The sequence below is a fragment of the Semicossyphus pulcher genome, unplaced genomic scaffold (genome assembly GCF_022749685.1).
Source record: "Semicossyphus pulcher isolate SPU_LCO1_2020_fin unplaced genomic scaffold, fSemPul1.0.p SCAF_19, whole genome shotgun sequence".
NCBI classification, from domain to species: Eukaryota; Metazoa; Chordata; class Actinopteri; order Labriformes; family Labridae; genus Semicossyphus; species Semicossyphus pulcher.
This window is the reverse complement of record NW_027211692.1, coordinates 15,328,469-15,343,316: the sequence shown is the minus strand read 5'-3', so window position 1 is coordinate 15,343,316 and position 14,848 is coordinate 15,328,469. Positions and strand designations below refer to the sequence as shown.

The 14,848-nt window shown below is 42.6% G+C and overlaps 1 protein-coding gene across 1 annotated transcript in view; it reads right to left on the bottom strand.

The window, feature by feature from the left end:
• grik4 (glutamate receptor, ionotropic, kainate 4) overlaps positions 1-14,848 on the bottom strand; it is a 148,835-nt gene that overhangs the window by 48,116 nt on the left and 85,871 nt on the right. The window contains exon 7 of the mRNA XM_069668079.1: positions 522-683. Within this exon, the coding sequence (XP_069524180.1) occupies positions 522-683 (162 nt within the window). The remainder of the gene's footprint in view (positions 1-521; positions 684-14,848) is intronic.

Sequence of the window (14,848 nt, the reverse complement as noted above, 5' to 3'; positions counted from 1 at the left end):
TTAAAATAATAACCTGCAGCAGTCTTCATATGTGAAGCGTGGTGATTTGAGGCTGTGTTGATGTCACTCTTTTTTATATCTGGAGTAGTTTGTTAAACGTTGAACTAAAGACAACAAACAAGTTAAAAGCTAAACAAGTTTAAATGAGAACACAGGTTAATTTAAAAGAGGATGTTGTTCAGGTAGGCCGCTCCTTTGCTTTGCATTCCCTCCAAAGCAAATTTAACAAGGAACGGGCCATTATAAATGTAATAAGGAGGTTGCTAAACACGGCTAATGAGCTGTCTGGGAAACAACAACGGCCTAAAGCACCACCTGCAATAACAACTAACCGAATGAATGTCATCGCAGTATGTTTTCATTCAGAGGCATTTTTGTGTCTTAATTTACTCTTGTGTTTTAGTAGGTGATTATAAAATAAAGCATTCTAATGAGTAATTCTGAGGAAGGCCCCGTTTGGAAAAAATAAAACAAAAGAGTTCATGTGGAGTGTGTGTGTGTGTGTGTGTGTGTGTACTTACTGGGGTGCCAGCGAAGGGTGCATGGTCACAGTTCTCCTGCCAGGAGCGGTTGAGGCTTAGCACAAAATCCTGGAAGAAGGGATGAGTTTTGTTGAAGACTGAAAAACCGACAATGTTGACCCGTTGGTCCGCCACATCGTCCAGTCGAAGTAAAGAGAATTCCTGCAGGGGAAATGAGAGGGAGAGAGAGAGAGATTATTGGCTGCTGACCTACATGAGAGCTATTATAATAATAATAATAATAATTTTATTTTTATAGCACCTTTTCAAAAGAAAGTTTACATAAGTTTCCATTAAACAACAAGGATAAAAGAACATGAATCAAACAAAACAAATCAAGGATTTTTGTCTGAGCTAGGTATAATGAGACAGTAGTCTAACTGAGATCAAATAAAAACACAAATAACCCTTTCCAACTTAAAAATGACTTCATTTTGTAATGTTTCTGAGCTGATAAAAACAAGACAGGACAACTCTCCTCCCCTGCTCTCAAATTTCAGCCGACTGTCAAAAATCACACCTAGATTTCTGGCTGCTGGTACTACATTATTTGATATACAAACTAGGTCCTTTAAAATCTGGTTCCTGGCATTTTGCTGCCCAAAAACCACAATTTCAGTTTTGTTTTCGTTCAACTGAAGAAAGTTTTGTGACATCTATCATTTGATGCTTTGAGGCAGTTTCTGAGGGAGTTGAGGCAGTTTTGATCATTATGTTTCAAAGGTAGATATAACTGTGTGTCATCGGTATAAATATAAAAAGGACGTTACGCATACGTATTATATGACCAAGTGGAAGCATGCATATGGAGAAGAGGAGGGGGCCAAGGATTGAGCCTTGGGGTACCCCACAGGTCTGCTGTTGACGATGATGATTTTCCTACATGTACAGAGAAAGTTCTATTTGATAGATATGACTTAAGCCAACTCAGTGCGAAGCCAGAGATAACTACCCATTTTTAGTATCATTCAGGGTCTGCCGTAACAATATATGTATATATGCTGCCATGATCTACTTTAAATAACGCAGAATGATGTATTGAATTGCTGTCAAGGTAAATAGAGCATATGTTAATCAATCACGTTTACATCTGATTCCATCTGTCTCACTTAGTTTTCATTACCTCTCATTATTGCGAGTGATTGACAAGAGAAGGCTGCAGCATTCGTTCATTCCCCCTCTGCATCATTGAACAAAACCATGCATTTTACACAGGCCATATGCATTCCCTTCCATAAAGGTCATTTGTATGAATGGTCGATTGCAATGCTAAGGTGCCAAAATTAGAGAGAGAGAGAGAGAGACAGAGAGAGCCTGAGGCCGACTGGTGACAGAAAATGGGGAAAAAAACAAGAGGCTGATAGATAATTCAGAAAGTTAGATGGAAATCTGTGGCATATTGAAATGCTCCAGGTTGGGAGGACAGAGAAATAAAAGTTGTTATTTGGCTTTTTTGCTCCAGGGACATGAACGTCTTCCTCCGCCTGGGGAAAAGCAGACAGGGGACAGGCAGCAATAGAGAGGAGGAAGAGTGGAAAGGAGGGGAGGTGGGGGTGTGACAGGGGGAGGGACACCTCCTGAAGGTTAATAGAGGTGTCAGAACCCAGAACCCCCTCAGGTGGCAGCCTTCGCCTGGCAGCCCGTTGTGCCATCTCGCTTATGACAGCCAGACCAAACCCAGTCTACCTGTCTGCCCGTCTGTCACCAAGGCCAGTGACTCTGAATATAAGAAGGGGTGGTGGGTGGTACAGGAGAGGCTGAGGTAGAAAATAAAAAGGTGTGGTGAGATGGAAAGAGGCGGCAGGTCACAGTGGGTTGATGTAAGGCCAGTTTGAGGAGCAGAGAGCAGAGGAAGAACAAATGGGAACACAATATATGTGTATAAAGGGTCAACAGGTTGGAAAGACAAATAGAAGTGCAGTTTAAATGTGTATATGACGTTAAGGGGAAGAAAATTATTGGGAAAACAATTTTTTTTCTAATTAAAAACGATCAAAGCTGCCAACAGCCACGCTTTCATTAGACCTCCTGCCATGTGGGAACCTCACATGTGGTACGAGCTTTACAGATGAGGTGAAAATCTAAGTTTTAAAAACAAGCAAACATGTTTCATTCAGTCGAAGGAGAGATCTTGGCTGGCTCCTGGAGATATCAAAGCTAACGATGTCTAAAGTCCAGCCATGCTGCAAAAGAAAAATAAAAGACAGAAATATTTTCTTTTTGCATCTGTAAGAGGAAAATGGATGAGAGGGGATTAGGCAAATCAGATAATGGACGCTCAGACAAAAAGAGTGAACAGGTCAGTGAATGAAATAACTGATAAGCTCTCAGACCGAGAGGAGACGGAGCATGACTCACACCACTGTGAAGACACCAGTGGGTGCACTGATACAGACTGGGAGCACAGCAGGGCAGGAGGAAGCAGTGGATGTTGACTTCGAGTGGGAGGCCTATTATCCTCAGTGCCAACCTCCCAAAACCTGGGAATCCCAGATGTGCAGCTGCTGCATGTTTAAAACAAGTAACTCTGGAAAACTTTGCTGGTAAATGTAATCCAGGCAAGTGTGAAGAAGGCCGACACAGGGCTCAAGATGAGTTAGTAGGACTCAATAATGTGTATGTACAATGTGCAAGGATTTTGCAGTCATAAACAACACCAAAATGTAGATTTGCACTCAAGGACTCGGCATACTCCAAGCACAGAAATGTCTTCTCAAGAGTGTAAGCTGATTTCAACTTGACTTGAAAAAAGAGGGCAACTCAAACCCCTCACTCAAGAATAACTTATTGTCTATTTTTTGTTTGTGTAACAGCATTGCAAAATATTACAAGCTTCAGAGATGGAGGGATTCTGTACCAGGAAACAGACAGACGTTAATGAGTTAAAGTTAAAGTTCATGTGATGTGGATGGCTGTTGTTGCATAATGCTGCATGCTGATTCCTGCAGTAAACACTTTCAATCCCACCCAAGCTACTTCCTGCCTTTCAACCAACAAATATGTTCCGACTTGGCTGTCATTAAGCCTGCTCTGATGATGCATTCACATTGAATTGTGCTGCATCAGTGCAGAGAATTTTCAGGACCTGAAATGCGTTAGTGCTAATTGTACCTCATTTCCCCCGAAATAAAGCAAAAAGAGTAAAGCATAAACTGCATGAAAACAAAAACACAGAAATGACAGAAATGTGTGAGAAGTTTTGCAGCTTAAAAAGAGTGCAAAAAGAATAGTCTTAACACATAAATTGTCGTTGATTGAGACAGGGAAAGAACTGAGAGGCTTCTAGCAATGTGTGAACTTCAGGAAACAATTCTGTTAATGACTTTGAAAATGGTCTAATGATCTTGTTAGAGAAGAGGCTGTCTGTTCCTTGTAACTATTCTGCTAAGTTTAAAGAAGCTCCTTTAGAGAAACTGATAGCCCTGCTCTGTAGATTTTGCATTTTTCTTTGAAATAAGACAATTAAAAGAAGTTGGGAAGACGAGGAGAGCTAAAACAGAGATTAAATGTTCCTCAGAAGAAGCTAAGCATGAGGAACACTTAATCCTTATTCTAATTTTAACCACCTATGTGATTACATCAGGAGAAAATCTCATCTGAGAATTATCCTTTCATTTTCATCATAAACCTAAAGCTAAGTTTAGGGCTGTAATATTTTTGATTCTTGCGCATAACATTAAACACTCTTGTATCTTTAGCTGTCCCTTGAGGGGCCTCAAAAGCCTCTTGGGACTGGCCATATAATTACTGGCTAAGTGTACTTTAATAGATCATTAGAGGCAGAGCCTTGCAAACGAGCCTATCATTAAGCATGCCCCTCAAGGCTGCCTGTATGTATGCACAGGCACATGCATGCACCCCTATCACTGAGCAGCACAGGCACACTATCACTGAAGACCAAGGTCACCAAAATATCCTCAGGCCATGTCTGATGAAAAGTAATGTGTTGCCTTTGGAAGGTTTCAGGGCACAGACACTGACACACAATCAGTCAAATTCAAACACACACACATGCATATGGCTGGACATAAACAGACTAATCCTGCACATGAGCAATTATGCTCTGTTGCATATTAAATATGTGGGCAGTGCTCAGCAGAGGACAGTTGGCCTTCAGCAGTGAGGGAATGAAAAAGGCTGTGTTGGAGGGCAGAGAAGAGCAGCAGAGGAACCAACTGTCACCCATGTAGGTGTGAGGAGGACAATGGAGGGGCAGAATGATGATGAGGAGGACAGACAGACAGACAGACAGACAGACAGACAGACAGACAGACAGACAGACAGACAGACAGGCAGACAGAGGGAGAGCGAGGGAGCTAGAGGTTGAATCAGTGGAGAGAAAAAGAAGGTGAGAGATTAGTTGGCATAACTGAGGACTAAAAAAGCAGTGGGGGAGAAAGAGAGAACGACAGAGCAGAGATGAGAGGGGGAGGAAGGGTGGGAGAGGGCGAGGGAATGACAGCCTGGCCAAGGGCCCCCTGACACCGGCTGTCACCTGGAGATCAATCAGCAGCCAGAACTCGAGCCAACCAACCAAAAACGGTTGCTTCACCTCCTCACTTTGTCCTTTTCTCTCTGAAAAACTCTAAATCTTATCTATTCTTCATTCCTGTCTCCTTTTCTATTCTTTCAACCCTCTCTTATAATTTTTAATAGGATTTTATATCCTTTGGCTTCCAGTGATTCTTCTTACTTTTCACATAATGGACCTTTCACACACTCACACATGTACACTCACCAACAGAAATGCGCGAATGTGTGACCACTTGGTGTTTGTTACGATGTAGTCAGCATGAGCCGTGAATAATGAGATCCCAGGAGGACTGATGCTGCCGATAGTGGGATACCCTGTCATGAACCCAACCCCTCTAACCCCCTTCTCAGTCCTAACCCATCCACACACACGCACACGCACACACACACACACACACACACACACACACACACACACACACACACACACACACACACACACACACACACACACATACATTTCCTTGCAGTGCTGTAAGCCTCTACAAATCCACCATTCAAAACAGGATATCCAAAATGAGGCAAAAACCTTTTATCAAACAGCCTCTTTTAGATCTTCTCTTTGTCTGATGATCTCATCTCCCTAAATAGGATAGAAATGCTGAGATTATAGTGATTCTCTAGATTACATCTCTGCTGCATCCATGGTTCTACATCCTGTGACACAAACTGATATCTCTACCTGAACGCTCTCTTTAAAGATAAACCTTTCAGATACAAGGTAGGCTGTACAGGGAGTTGTGTGTTATGTGTGCATGCTGTGCAGGGATGTTAGAATGCTGCTTTATACTGTCACTTTGGTGAATATGAAACAACTCAGTATTTCAATAGGTTTGAGTCATCTGAACATTTGCCTGTTGGAAGAACTTTATAACAATGGCATTTGAATCAATGGAGTTTGCTGAAGTTGAGAACTAACAGTGAATGATGGTGTAAACTAAGCAATGCTGTAATAATGTCAAGTGAGTCACAACAATAGATTGAAGTTGCATATTCAGTAACGGGGGATTAATATTAACATGAATTAAAGGGATTAAGGACGGTTATACAAGTGAAAGTTATTTATTTTAATTGTTTTCAGTTAAAAAGTACAGTATTGATTTTTGGACAGTGAAACAGGCTGTGAACACTGATTACATCTCTGCTGCATACATGGTTCTACATCCTGTGTAGAGGCAAACAGTCTAAAAAGGAAAGCGACCATCAGCGAGGAAAATCAAGAGTTACAACCTTAACAAAGGGAGCCAACCACAGATGTCTGGTTATCTCGGACGTATGCGCCCGCAATTGCCTTTTGATAAGAGAGTGAGGTGTTTCACTTTGGGAATCGCCTCGGCGTTTCCAACTAGGGAAGCTTCAGTAACACCACGTGTGTCAGTGACAGACAGGGCGATCTTTGCTCAGGGCCTGCCCCCTCAGTCGCAGTCAACCCCTCCCTCTCAAATCATTCTAGACTGGTTTCTTTCCGTGTCTATGCAAGGACGCGCTGGTGAAACACCTCACTCTGTTATCATCTGTTTCTAATACCGTTCCGTGTTTCACTACGGAAATATAGACCACTCCCGTAATGCATAAAGGTTCCCAAAGCCATAAACCATTCCCAGTTTGTCTCAAGCGCTGCTCATGCCAATGATGGCCCCGAGACATCCAGCCTGTAAAAGCATACAAAAGGGTGAGGCTGCTTACCGCAGCACAGATGTCCTGTACAGAAACTCCCTTGAACAGTGCCCATGAAGTGGCCATGCTCCTCGTGGAATGAGCCCTCAAACCCTGGTGGGCCTGCAAACCCTTACATCCATAGGACGAAGACATGGCCTCCACATCCAATGGGACAGCCTCTGGCGGGACAGTTCTTATGGGGAGCGGCCCACAACACAAACTGCTGATCTTTTCTGAATCCTGCTGTCCTACTTAAATACACATGCAGCTTAAGCACATGTATTAAGTCATTGCTCCTCCACTGAAGAGAATGGAGGTGGGTGAAAAGCCAAAAGCTCTACTGTGGAGCATCTGAAGGCTAATTCAATCACCTTAGGCACAAAGGCCGGGTTTGGTCGCAGGCAGACCTTGGTGAGTCCTGGCCTGTCACTCACATGCTTTGCTGTGGTCAAAGCTAAGAGTAATACTGTTATCAGAGGAACAAACTTCATCCCCGCTGCTTTTATAGGCTCAAATGGGTGGTGAGAGAGGGCATCCAACATCATCGACAGATCTGACAGAGGAACCAGGGGCCTGGACACAGGGAGCATGCAACGTGCGCCCTTAATGAAACGACAGATTAAGGGATGTTGCCCCACAGGCTTATCCCCAAAGCCTAAATGACAAGCTGAGATGGCCGCTAAGTCCACCTTTAATGTAGAAAAAGCTTTCCCTATATCTAATAATTCTTGTAGGAAACAAAGTAGATCCTTCATAGAACACTGAAAAGGGATGATGTGCCTCGAGTTGCACCACTCAAAAATCCACCACTTATCAAAGAGAGCGGGTGGAGGAGGATCTTGCACTCTGAATGGTGTCAATGACCTGCACTGGCAGACACGTTCCTGCCAGGTTCCACAATTCACGGGCCAAACACAGAGTGCCATGTGGACTGGGTGATGGTGGTAGATATCCCTGTGTGCTTGGGACAGAAGATCCCTGCAAATAGGGGAAGAAGCCATGGCTTCCCTGGCATAAGTTTTATTGTTTCCACTACCCAATGCTTGGATGACCACCGTGGCGCTATCAGGATTAGCAACAGGCATTGCTCTCTCCCTGGCTAGTGATGGGGAGATCAGAGAGAGGGGAATGCGTAAAGCAGCATGTTAGGCCATGGATGGAGGGTCCACTCCCCATACAGCAGGTTCCCTCTAGACAGAAGATCTGCACCCCTGTTCAAAATGCCAGGCAAATGTATCTCTCGCAGGGACAGGAGTCTGGTGCTGCTCCACAGGATTATCTACCGAGTTAACTAACTGAGTGAGTGCTGGCCTGTCGGTTGATGTACGCTACTACAGTGGTGTTGGTCACCATGTGTTTTTACAGGTGACCTTGAAGAAAATTCAGGAAATGCCTCTGGCACTGGCAAGACCTCCTCTGAAAGGGATGCATCCATCGTCATGGTTACTCTGGACTCTGCGACCCAGCGCTGAAAATTCCTCATCATTAGAAGCCCCAGATGCACTACAGATATCACTGACACCATCAGGCCGAGCAGGCGCAGGCATAGTCTGAACGATACGACTTTTCCCAGCTGGAAGAAGGAGACACGAGTGAGAGATGCTAATCTCCCCTCTGTTAGCGTGATGTGATAGGAGAGTGAGATTATGTAAAGACCCAGATATTCTGTAAATTGAGCTGGTTACACTCGGATCTTTGCCCAGTTTATATTGAAGCCCAGATTCTTGAGATAATTTATCACTGCAGCGGAATCCCTGACTGTCTATTTCTGCGTGCGGGAGCATATCAGAGAGTCGTCTATGTACTGAAATATTCTGATGCCGCTGTTCCTCAACGGAAACAGAGCTGCTTCCACACACTTGCTGAACACCCTCGGGGCTAATGACAGCCCAAAAGGGATGGCTTAGTACTCATAGGCTGTGCCCTGATTGGCAAAACTGAGAAACTTTCTGTGTGCAGGATAATAGTGATGTGACAAAATGCGTCTGACAGATCGATTGTTGTAAACCACTGGTTTGGGCTGATCAAATCGCAGAGCACTCTGTGTGTTAACATCCTGAATGTGAATTTTTGTAGGTGTCTATTTAATACACAGAGATATAAAATGGGACAAGGGATGAGCTCCCTTTCTTCAGAATACAAAATAACAGGAGTAAAAAGGGATGTTTTTTTGGGGTACGCACAGGTTGAAGGCTTCACCCTCTTGTTTCCTGAGGGCGCTGGCCTCCCACATTTTTTCCAGAGCTGGACCAGAAAGACCCTTGGTGGGGTTGTATGCTGCGTCCATAACTTTTGCTTTTTGCCCATCTCTTAGGCCTGAGAGATTCAGCTACAGGGCCCTCTCACAGGAGACAGTCTTATTTTCATCAGTTAACAAAATGCAGTGAATGAACAAAAGAGAAATCTAAATCAAATCACTATTTGCTGTGACCACCCTTTGCCTTTTTTGTTTTTAGGGACTTGGCTGGTAGGTTGTTCCAAACATCTTGAGAACTAACCACAGATCTTCTGTGGATGTAGGCTTCCTCAAATCCTTTTGTCTCTTCATGTAATCCCAGACAGACTCGATGATGTTGAGATCAGGGCTCTGTGGGGGCCATACCATCACTTCTTGTTCTTCTTTACGCTAAAGATAGTTCTTAATGACATTGGCTGTATGTTTGGGGTCGTTTTGGGGCCAATCATACGCCTCCCTGATGATATTGCAGGATGGATAAGTATCTGCCTGTATTTCTCAGCATTGAGGGCACCATTAATCATGACCAAATCTCCAACTCCATTTGCAGAAATGCAGCCCCAAACTTGCAAGGAACCTCCACCATGCTTCACTGTTGCCTGCAGGCACTCATTATTGTACCGCTCTTCAGCCCTTTCGGCGAACAAACTTTGGCTGCAATTCTTCCATGAAGACCACTCCTGGCCAGACTTCTCCGGACCGCAGATGGGTGTACCTGGGTCCCACTGGTTTCTGCCAGTTCTGAGCTGATGGCACTGCTGGACATCTTCCGATTTTGAAGGGAAATAAGCTTGATGTGTTTTTCATCTGCTTCAATAAGTATCCTGGGCCGACCACTGTGTCTACGATCCTCAACATTGCCCGTTCCTTTGTGTTTCTTCAAAAGAGCTTGAACAGCGCATCTTGAAACCCCAGTGTGCTTTGAAATCTTTGTCTGGGAGAGGCCTTGCTGATGCACTATAACTACCTTGTGTCTTGTTACTGTGCTCAGTCTTGCCATGGTGTATGACCTGTGACATGAAACCACACCTTCCACAACCTCACCTTGGTAGCAGAGTTTGGCTGTTCCTCACCCAGTTTTAAGCCTCCTACACGGCTGTTTCTGTTTCAGCTAATGACTGTGTTTCAACCTACATGTGAAATTGATGATCATTAGCACCTGTCTGGTATAATGAGTTGATCATACACCTGACTACAATCCTACAAATCCCTGACTTTGTGCAAGCGTACCTATAAGAATTGATGCTGGTTTGAAAGCAAAGGGTAGTAACACCAAATATTGATTTGATTTAGATTTTTCTTTTGTTCGCTCACTTATCATTTTGTAAATTGATAAAAATAAACAATTATTTATATTTTTGAAAGCATTCTTAGTTTACAGCATTTTTTCACACCTGCCTAAAACTTTTGCACAGTACGGTACATTAAAAAATATTGATCCATACTAGGCGAGCCGCATCCCGTTAGCCTGTGGATGGGTAAAATGTTACACTGTCACCGGCAACCCTGGTAAGCAAATATGGGTTAGCCTGAGGAAAAGCTCACCTTGACATGGACACTGCTCCAGTTTATACTGGAGTACACTTCTTTCGAAGGACTTGCTCAGCAAACCCAGACTGAAGCTGGGAACTGCGTTCGGTGACCAAGTCCTTAACGGGTTGTTGGTGAACTGTTGAGCTGCTATCCAAGCTAGCCTAGATGAGCTGAGGGAGCTTAGCATAGTTTCTTCGTAGAAAGACAGCAAGAATTATTTGAGTCGAAAGAGTCGACTGTGGTAATATGAGAGCATGGGCCCTGAGCACAGTTCAACCTGTCTGTCACTGACTGTCATTGGAGCCTCCCTAGTTGGTCATGCTGAGGCAATTTCCATAGTGAAACGACATTAGTAAAAGAACTGTACATTTCCGGACCATAACACCAAAGCAATGAGATGAAAGAGGCTAAATTACTTTTTAGGTTTGATGGCAACTGCATTTGTTGGGCGATAATTCTTTGTTGGTTGCTAAAAATGCACCCTTTTACAGTCATTATGTAGTCATTCAGCAAAAATGTTGATTAGTTCAGCTTTAAAGAGACATGTGTTATTTCCTCAGGCTGCTCTATCCTGAAACTGTTAAGACACCATCTTAAATGTGTCCCAGAGAAAGGCAGAACAATTACTGGTGACAATCATAACCAATAACTTGAAAATGAAAGAAATATCATCTCCACTAAAGAGCGACTCTAGTAGTCCATGATTGAGTAACATTTCTGTAAATTGCATACCGATTTCCCTGATGATAATAGAACAATTAATGATGTCCCTCCTGTTTTACTTGGTGAAGGGGTCTAGCAGGCTAAAACCTTAAGTCCTCTGTCTGGTCCTCGCTCTGTAATGAAATCCATTTCTAGTGGCAAACTGATTATTGTCTAATAGCTGGAATGTTTATGCAGTGTTTTTGGCAATAAGTCATTTCATGCTTGTATCAATTGCCACATAAATTCAGGCTGAGCTCTAAATCCTCCTGCAGCCTCTTAATTACGATGTTCTCAGCGAGCGTAGGACGGGAGGAGAGGAGGAGGAGAGGGAGCCTCACCAAATGTCATGCCTGCAGACTTGTTATGAACCTGGGGTGTAATAGAAAAACTGGATTAATGATTTGCTGAATTTTCTGTTCATTTAATCCATCACAATATTCTACTGCAGCTGGACATGAAAACTGTAATTGAGTTTCTTTGGTGACACAGTTGCTGTCAGGATACTTCACTGTGCTGTATGTGCATAAATTGTGCCCACAGTCATCCCTCTTGTGTAAGTCACTTACTGCCACTTCCATCATTCCCAGTGGCCGGCTTCTCTCATTCCCTGTGAGATGACCATGGAATTAACATAACATATATCTTAGTGCGGCGTGCTCGGGTTGATACATTAGCTTTGTTTAAAACCATCTAATGGCCGCATACATCACAACAATCTGGCAGCGTTCCTGCAGTGTTGGAAACAAATGACCAACTTTATTCTATTATTCATGGAATTACATCTGACCAGCAACAGTAACAGCCTATTTGTGAGGAAGAGACCTTATGCCCAGAATAATTCTTAGGCTGGTGGAGGCCAAAAACGGCATGAATATTGCAGACAGCAGCATATGTTTGGAATCTAAAACAGTCAATCTTTTCCAATAAGCTATTCATTCAAAACCCAGAAGACTTTTATGGAGATACATAACAGCACAAAGCAAACACAAACAGCAAATTACATTTCGAAGGAGAAATGCCTTCAAAGTAGAAAAGGGTATTTATATATATTTAAGATATAATCTCTGAGGTTATATTTAAGCTCAGATATTATTTTGTTGGGAAACAGAAAGGAAGCACAGTCGGCAGTGAGGTGGAGGAGTTGATGGCTGAAGTACTGATACAGAAAACAACATTGAGAGACCAAAACTAAACGCTACTCCTTTGAGTGAAGCTCTGAGTTTTTCAGATCGATCACCTGAGTGTTTCTAATCAAGACCAAGTAACCTATCAGAGATTAGCCGTCCTCTCTGTCAGAGGGTCCAAAGCAGGAAAACAATATATATCCAGGAAATGTTGGTATGGCTGTACAGTCGCATCACTATTATTTAGTATTGAACACATTTAATTTGCTTTTATTGTTGAGGTTGCGTGGATTTTGTATGAAGAATGCAAGAAGGGCTAACAAGATTTCTTGCTCCTTGATCAAAATAAACTCCAACCACATTAAATATATCCAGACTAGCTGAGGCTCTCTGCGGTCTTTTACAACGAGGAGTGAGATTTTTCTCAGACTTCCCTTTGATAGCCATTTCATTTTGGTTTTCTGCTTTGTCATATTACACAATAATCTGAGGATATCTTCAAATAATTTTGATTAACTTGGTTTATTGTGTCAGAGAGCTTTCTCCTTTTTTGTTTGCCCCTTTTTCATTTCAAGGGAATGGAAGTGTGAGTCGTATAAAGTCTTTGTGCTGCTCTCAGCCCAGTCAGAAATGCGGCCAATTCTGCAAACAATTTAATTGGATCAGCAGGGTGTTTTGCATGGTGATGGCTGTTAAGCATACAGTACACACAAGCATTATACACAGCTTAAAGGCATCCAGTTTAGAAAACCACAATTATATTGTGATAGCAGTAAGATGAATTAAGTTAAATTCCCAAACATTCAGCAGCACAGAAGAAGAGGGTTTTTTGTGTGCATCTCCATTAACCTCATGCAAAGTTAATTGAGGTCTCGGTGTCCAAAGACTCTTAGAGTTCTAATTAAACTAAAACAGATGTCACCTGCCTGTAAGAGTAAATTATAAGAGAAAATAACAGAGGCCAACCTTGTTTTGTAGCCCCTTCTAATCCTGATTGAACACGATCAGCTCAGCCTGATCATTTATTAAACTTCCCGTCTGGATTACTTAGTCTCACCAACTTCAATTCAGGAAGCGTCGTCCACTATTCAGAGTCATTGTAATGTCAAAAGAACATCCATCCTGTATCCCAGTGTTAAGGGAGGAAATTTAATTTTTCCTTCAAACTTGTATCAGGCTGATTAAAACAGCAAAGAGGGGGAAATCGTATGTTCTCTTCAAAATATCAATTACGGCTTGTGGGTAGGTGCTAAATGTGTTACAATACAAAAGCACCATAATGAACAAAGTTCCATTTAAAAATACATGACTCAAGCACGTTCTGATGGTTAGTAAATGAGACATATCATCATGGTAAGTATTTGGGGCTTTCTGGTGCTGGTTTACAGCTGTTTAGTGCTTCACAAAGTGAATTTGTCAATTTAATTCAGTTAATTAGCAATTTACCAGCATTTGACACCCACACATTGGAGCATCTGCATCCCTGCAAGCCAAAGAGATGCTGCTACCTTAGAGGTGAAATAGCTGAGAATTTACACTTCAGAGAAGCGCTTTTAACAAAGCATGCATGTAAGGTCTTTGATACATTTCAGATGAGTTGGTGTGAGCAAAAAAAACCGGAGTTTTGACTTGTGGTGACTTTGTGTTGGCAAGTTCTCAGTTTTTTAAACAGTAAAAGGCAGGTTCAAGAAAGATAAGGAAATGAAGGGAAGGAGGAAATAGAAGAGGAAGTAAAGAAAGGTTAGTAGGAGCCAGGTGGGATTGTGCAATGATGCTGAGAGGAAAGTAATAGAGAATAGAAAGGAAGTCAGGTATGAAGTCAGCAAGCAATTCCAACTTTCCAAAGCAGACCCTACAGTGAGCTCTGCTCGAGCCCTGGGATTTGGAAGATAATAGGCTGTAATACAATTGTCAACAGTGAGTCACCCCGACATGGGGCTCAGAGGGAGGGCTGCTGGTAAAAGGCCTGACAGAGTAATCAATACGCCAGAACTCCTCACACATACAGAGGTGTGAGTCTGAGAGGTGGAACACTACACTAAATGGTTTACCTTCATTTACACAAACATCCAGCCGCCGACTGGCTAATCTGTAAAGATAAAAAGAGACTGGGGAAGTTCAAGTCTTATAATTTTATGGTAAACAACCCTCTCAGAGTTTGTTTGCATTTTGTTATGTTTGCGGTGATAAGGCACAGAGGCCTGACTTACATATTAAACAGGTCTCACACAGACTCCAGTATCTTCGCTATCATAAGGCAGTCAAACAAAATATAGTCTCCTTCTTTGTAGGCTGGCTTTAGTTTCCATTAATGTCAGTGCTCATCAAAAATCTGAATTCTGTCTATCACACAAGTTCTCTTTATGAATCCTGATCGATTTATAATTTTTGAACATGAAACGACCTCACGCCCCGACCCGTTAACCCTCAAAATCAGCCGTAAATGATTAATGAATGCCTTCATGAATACAAATATCCATTTCGATGCGTGCGCCATTCCTCTCTCTTAAAAATGGCAAAGTCAAAGCGTTGAGACA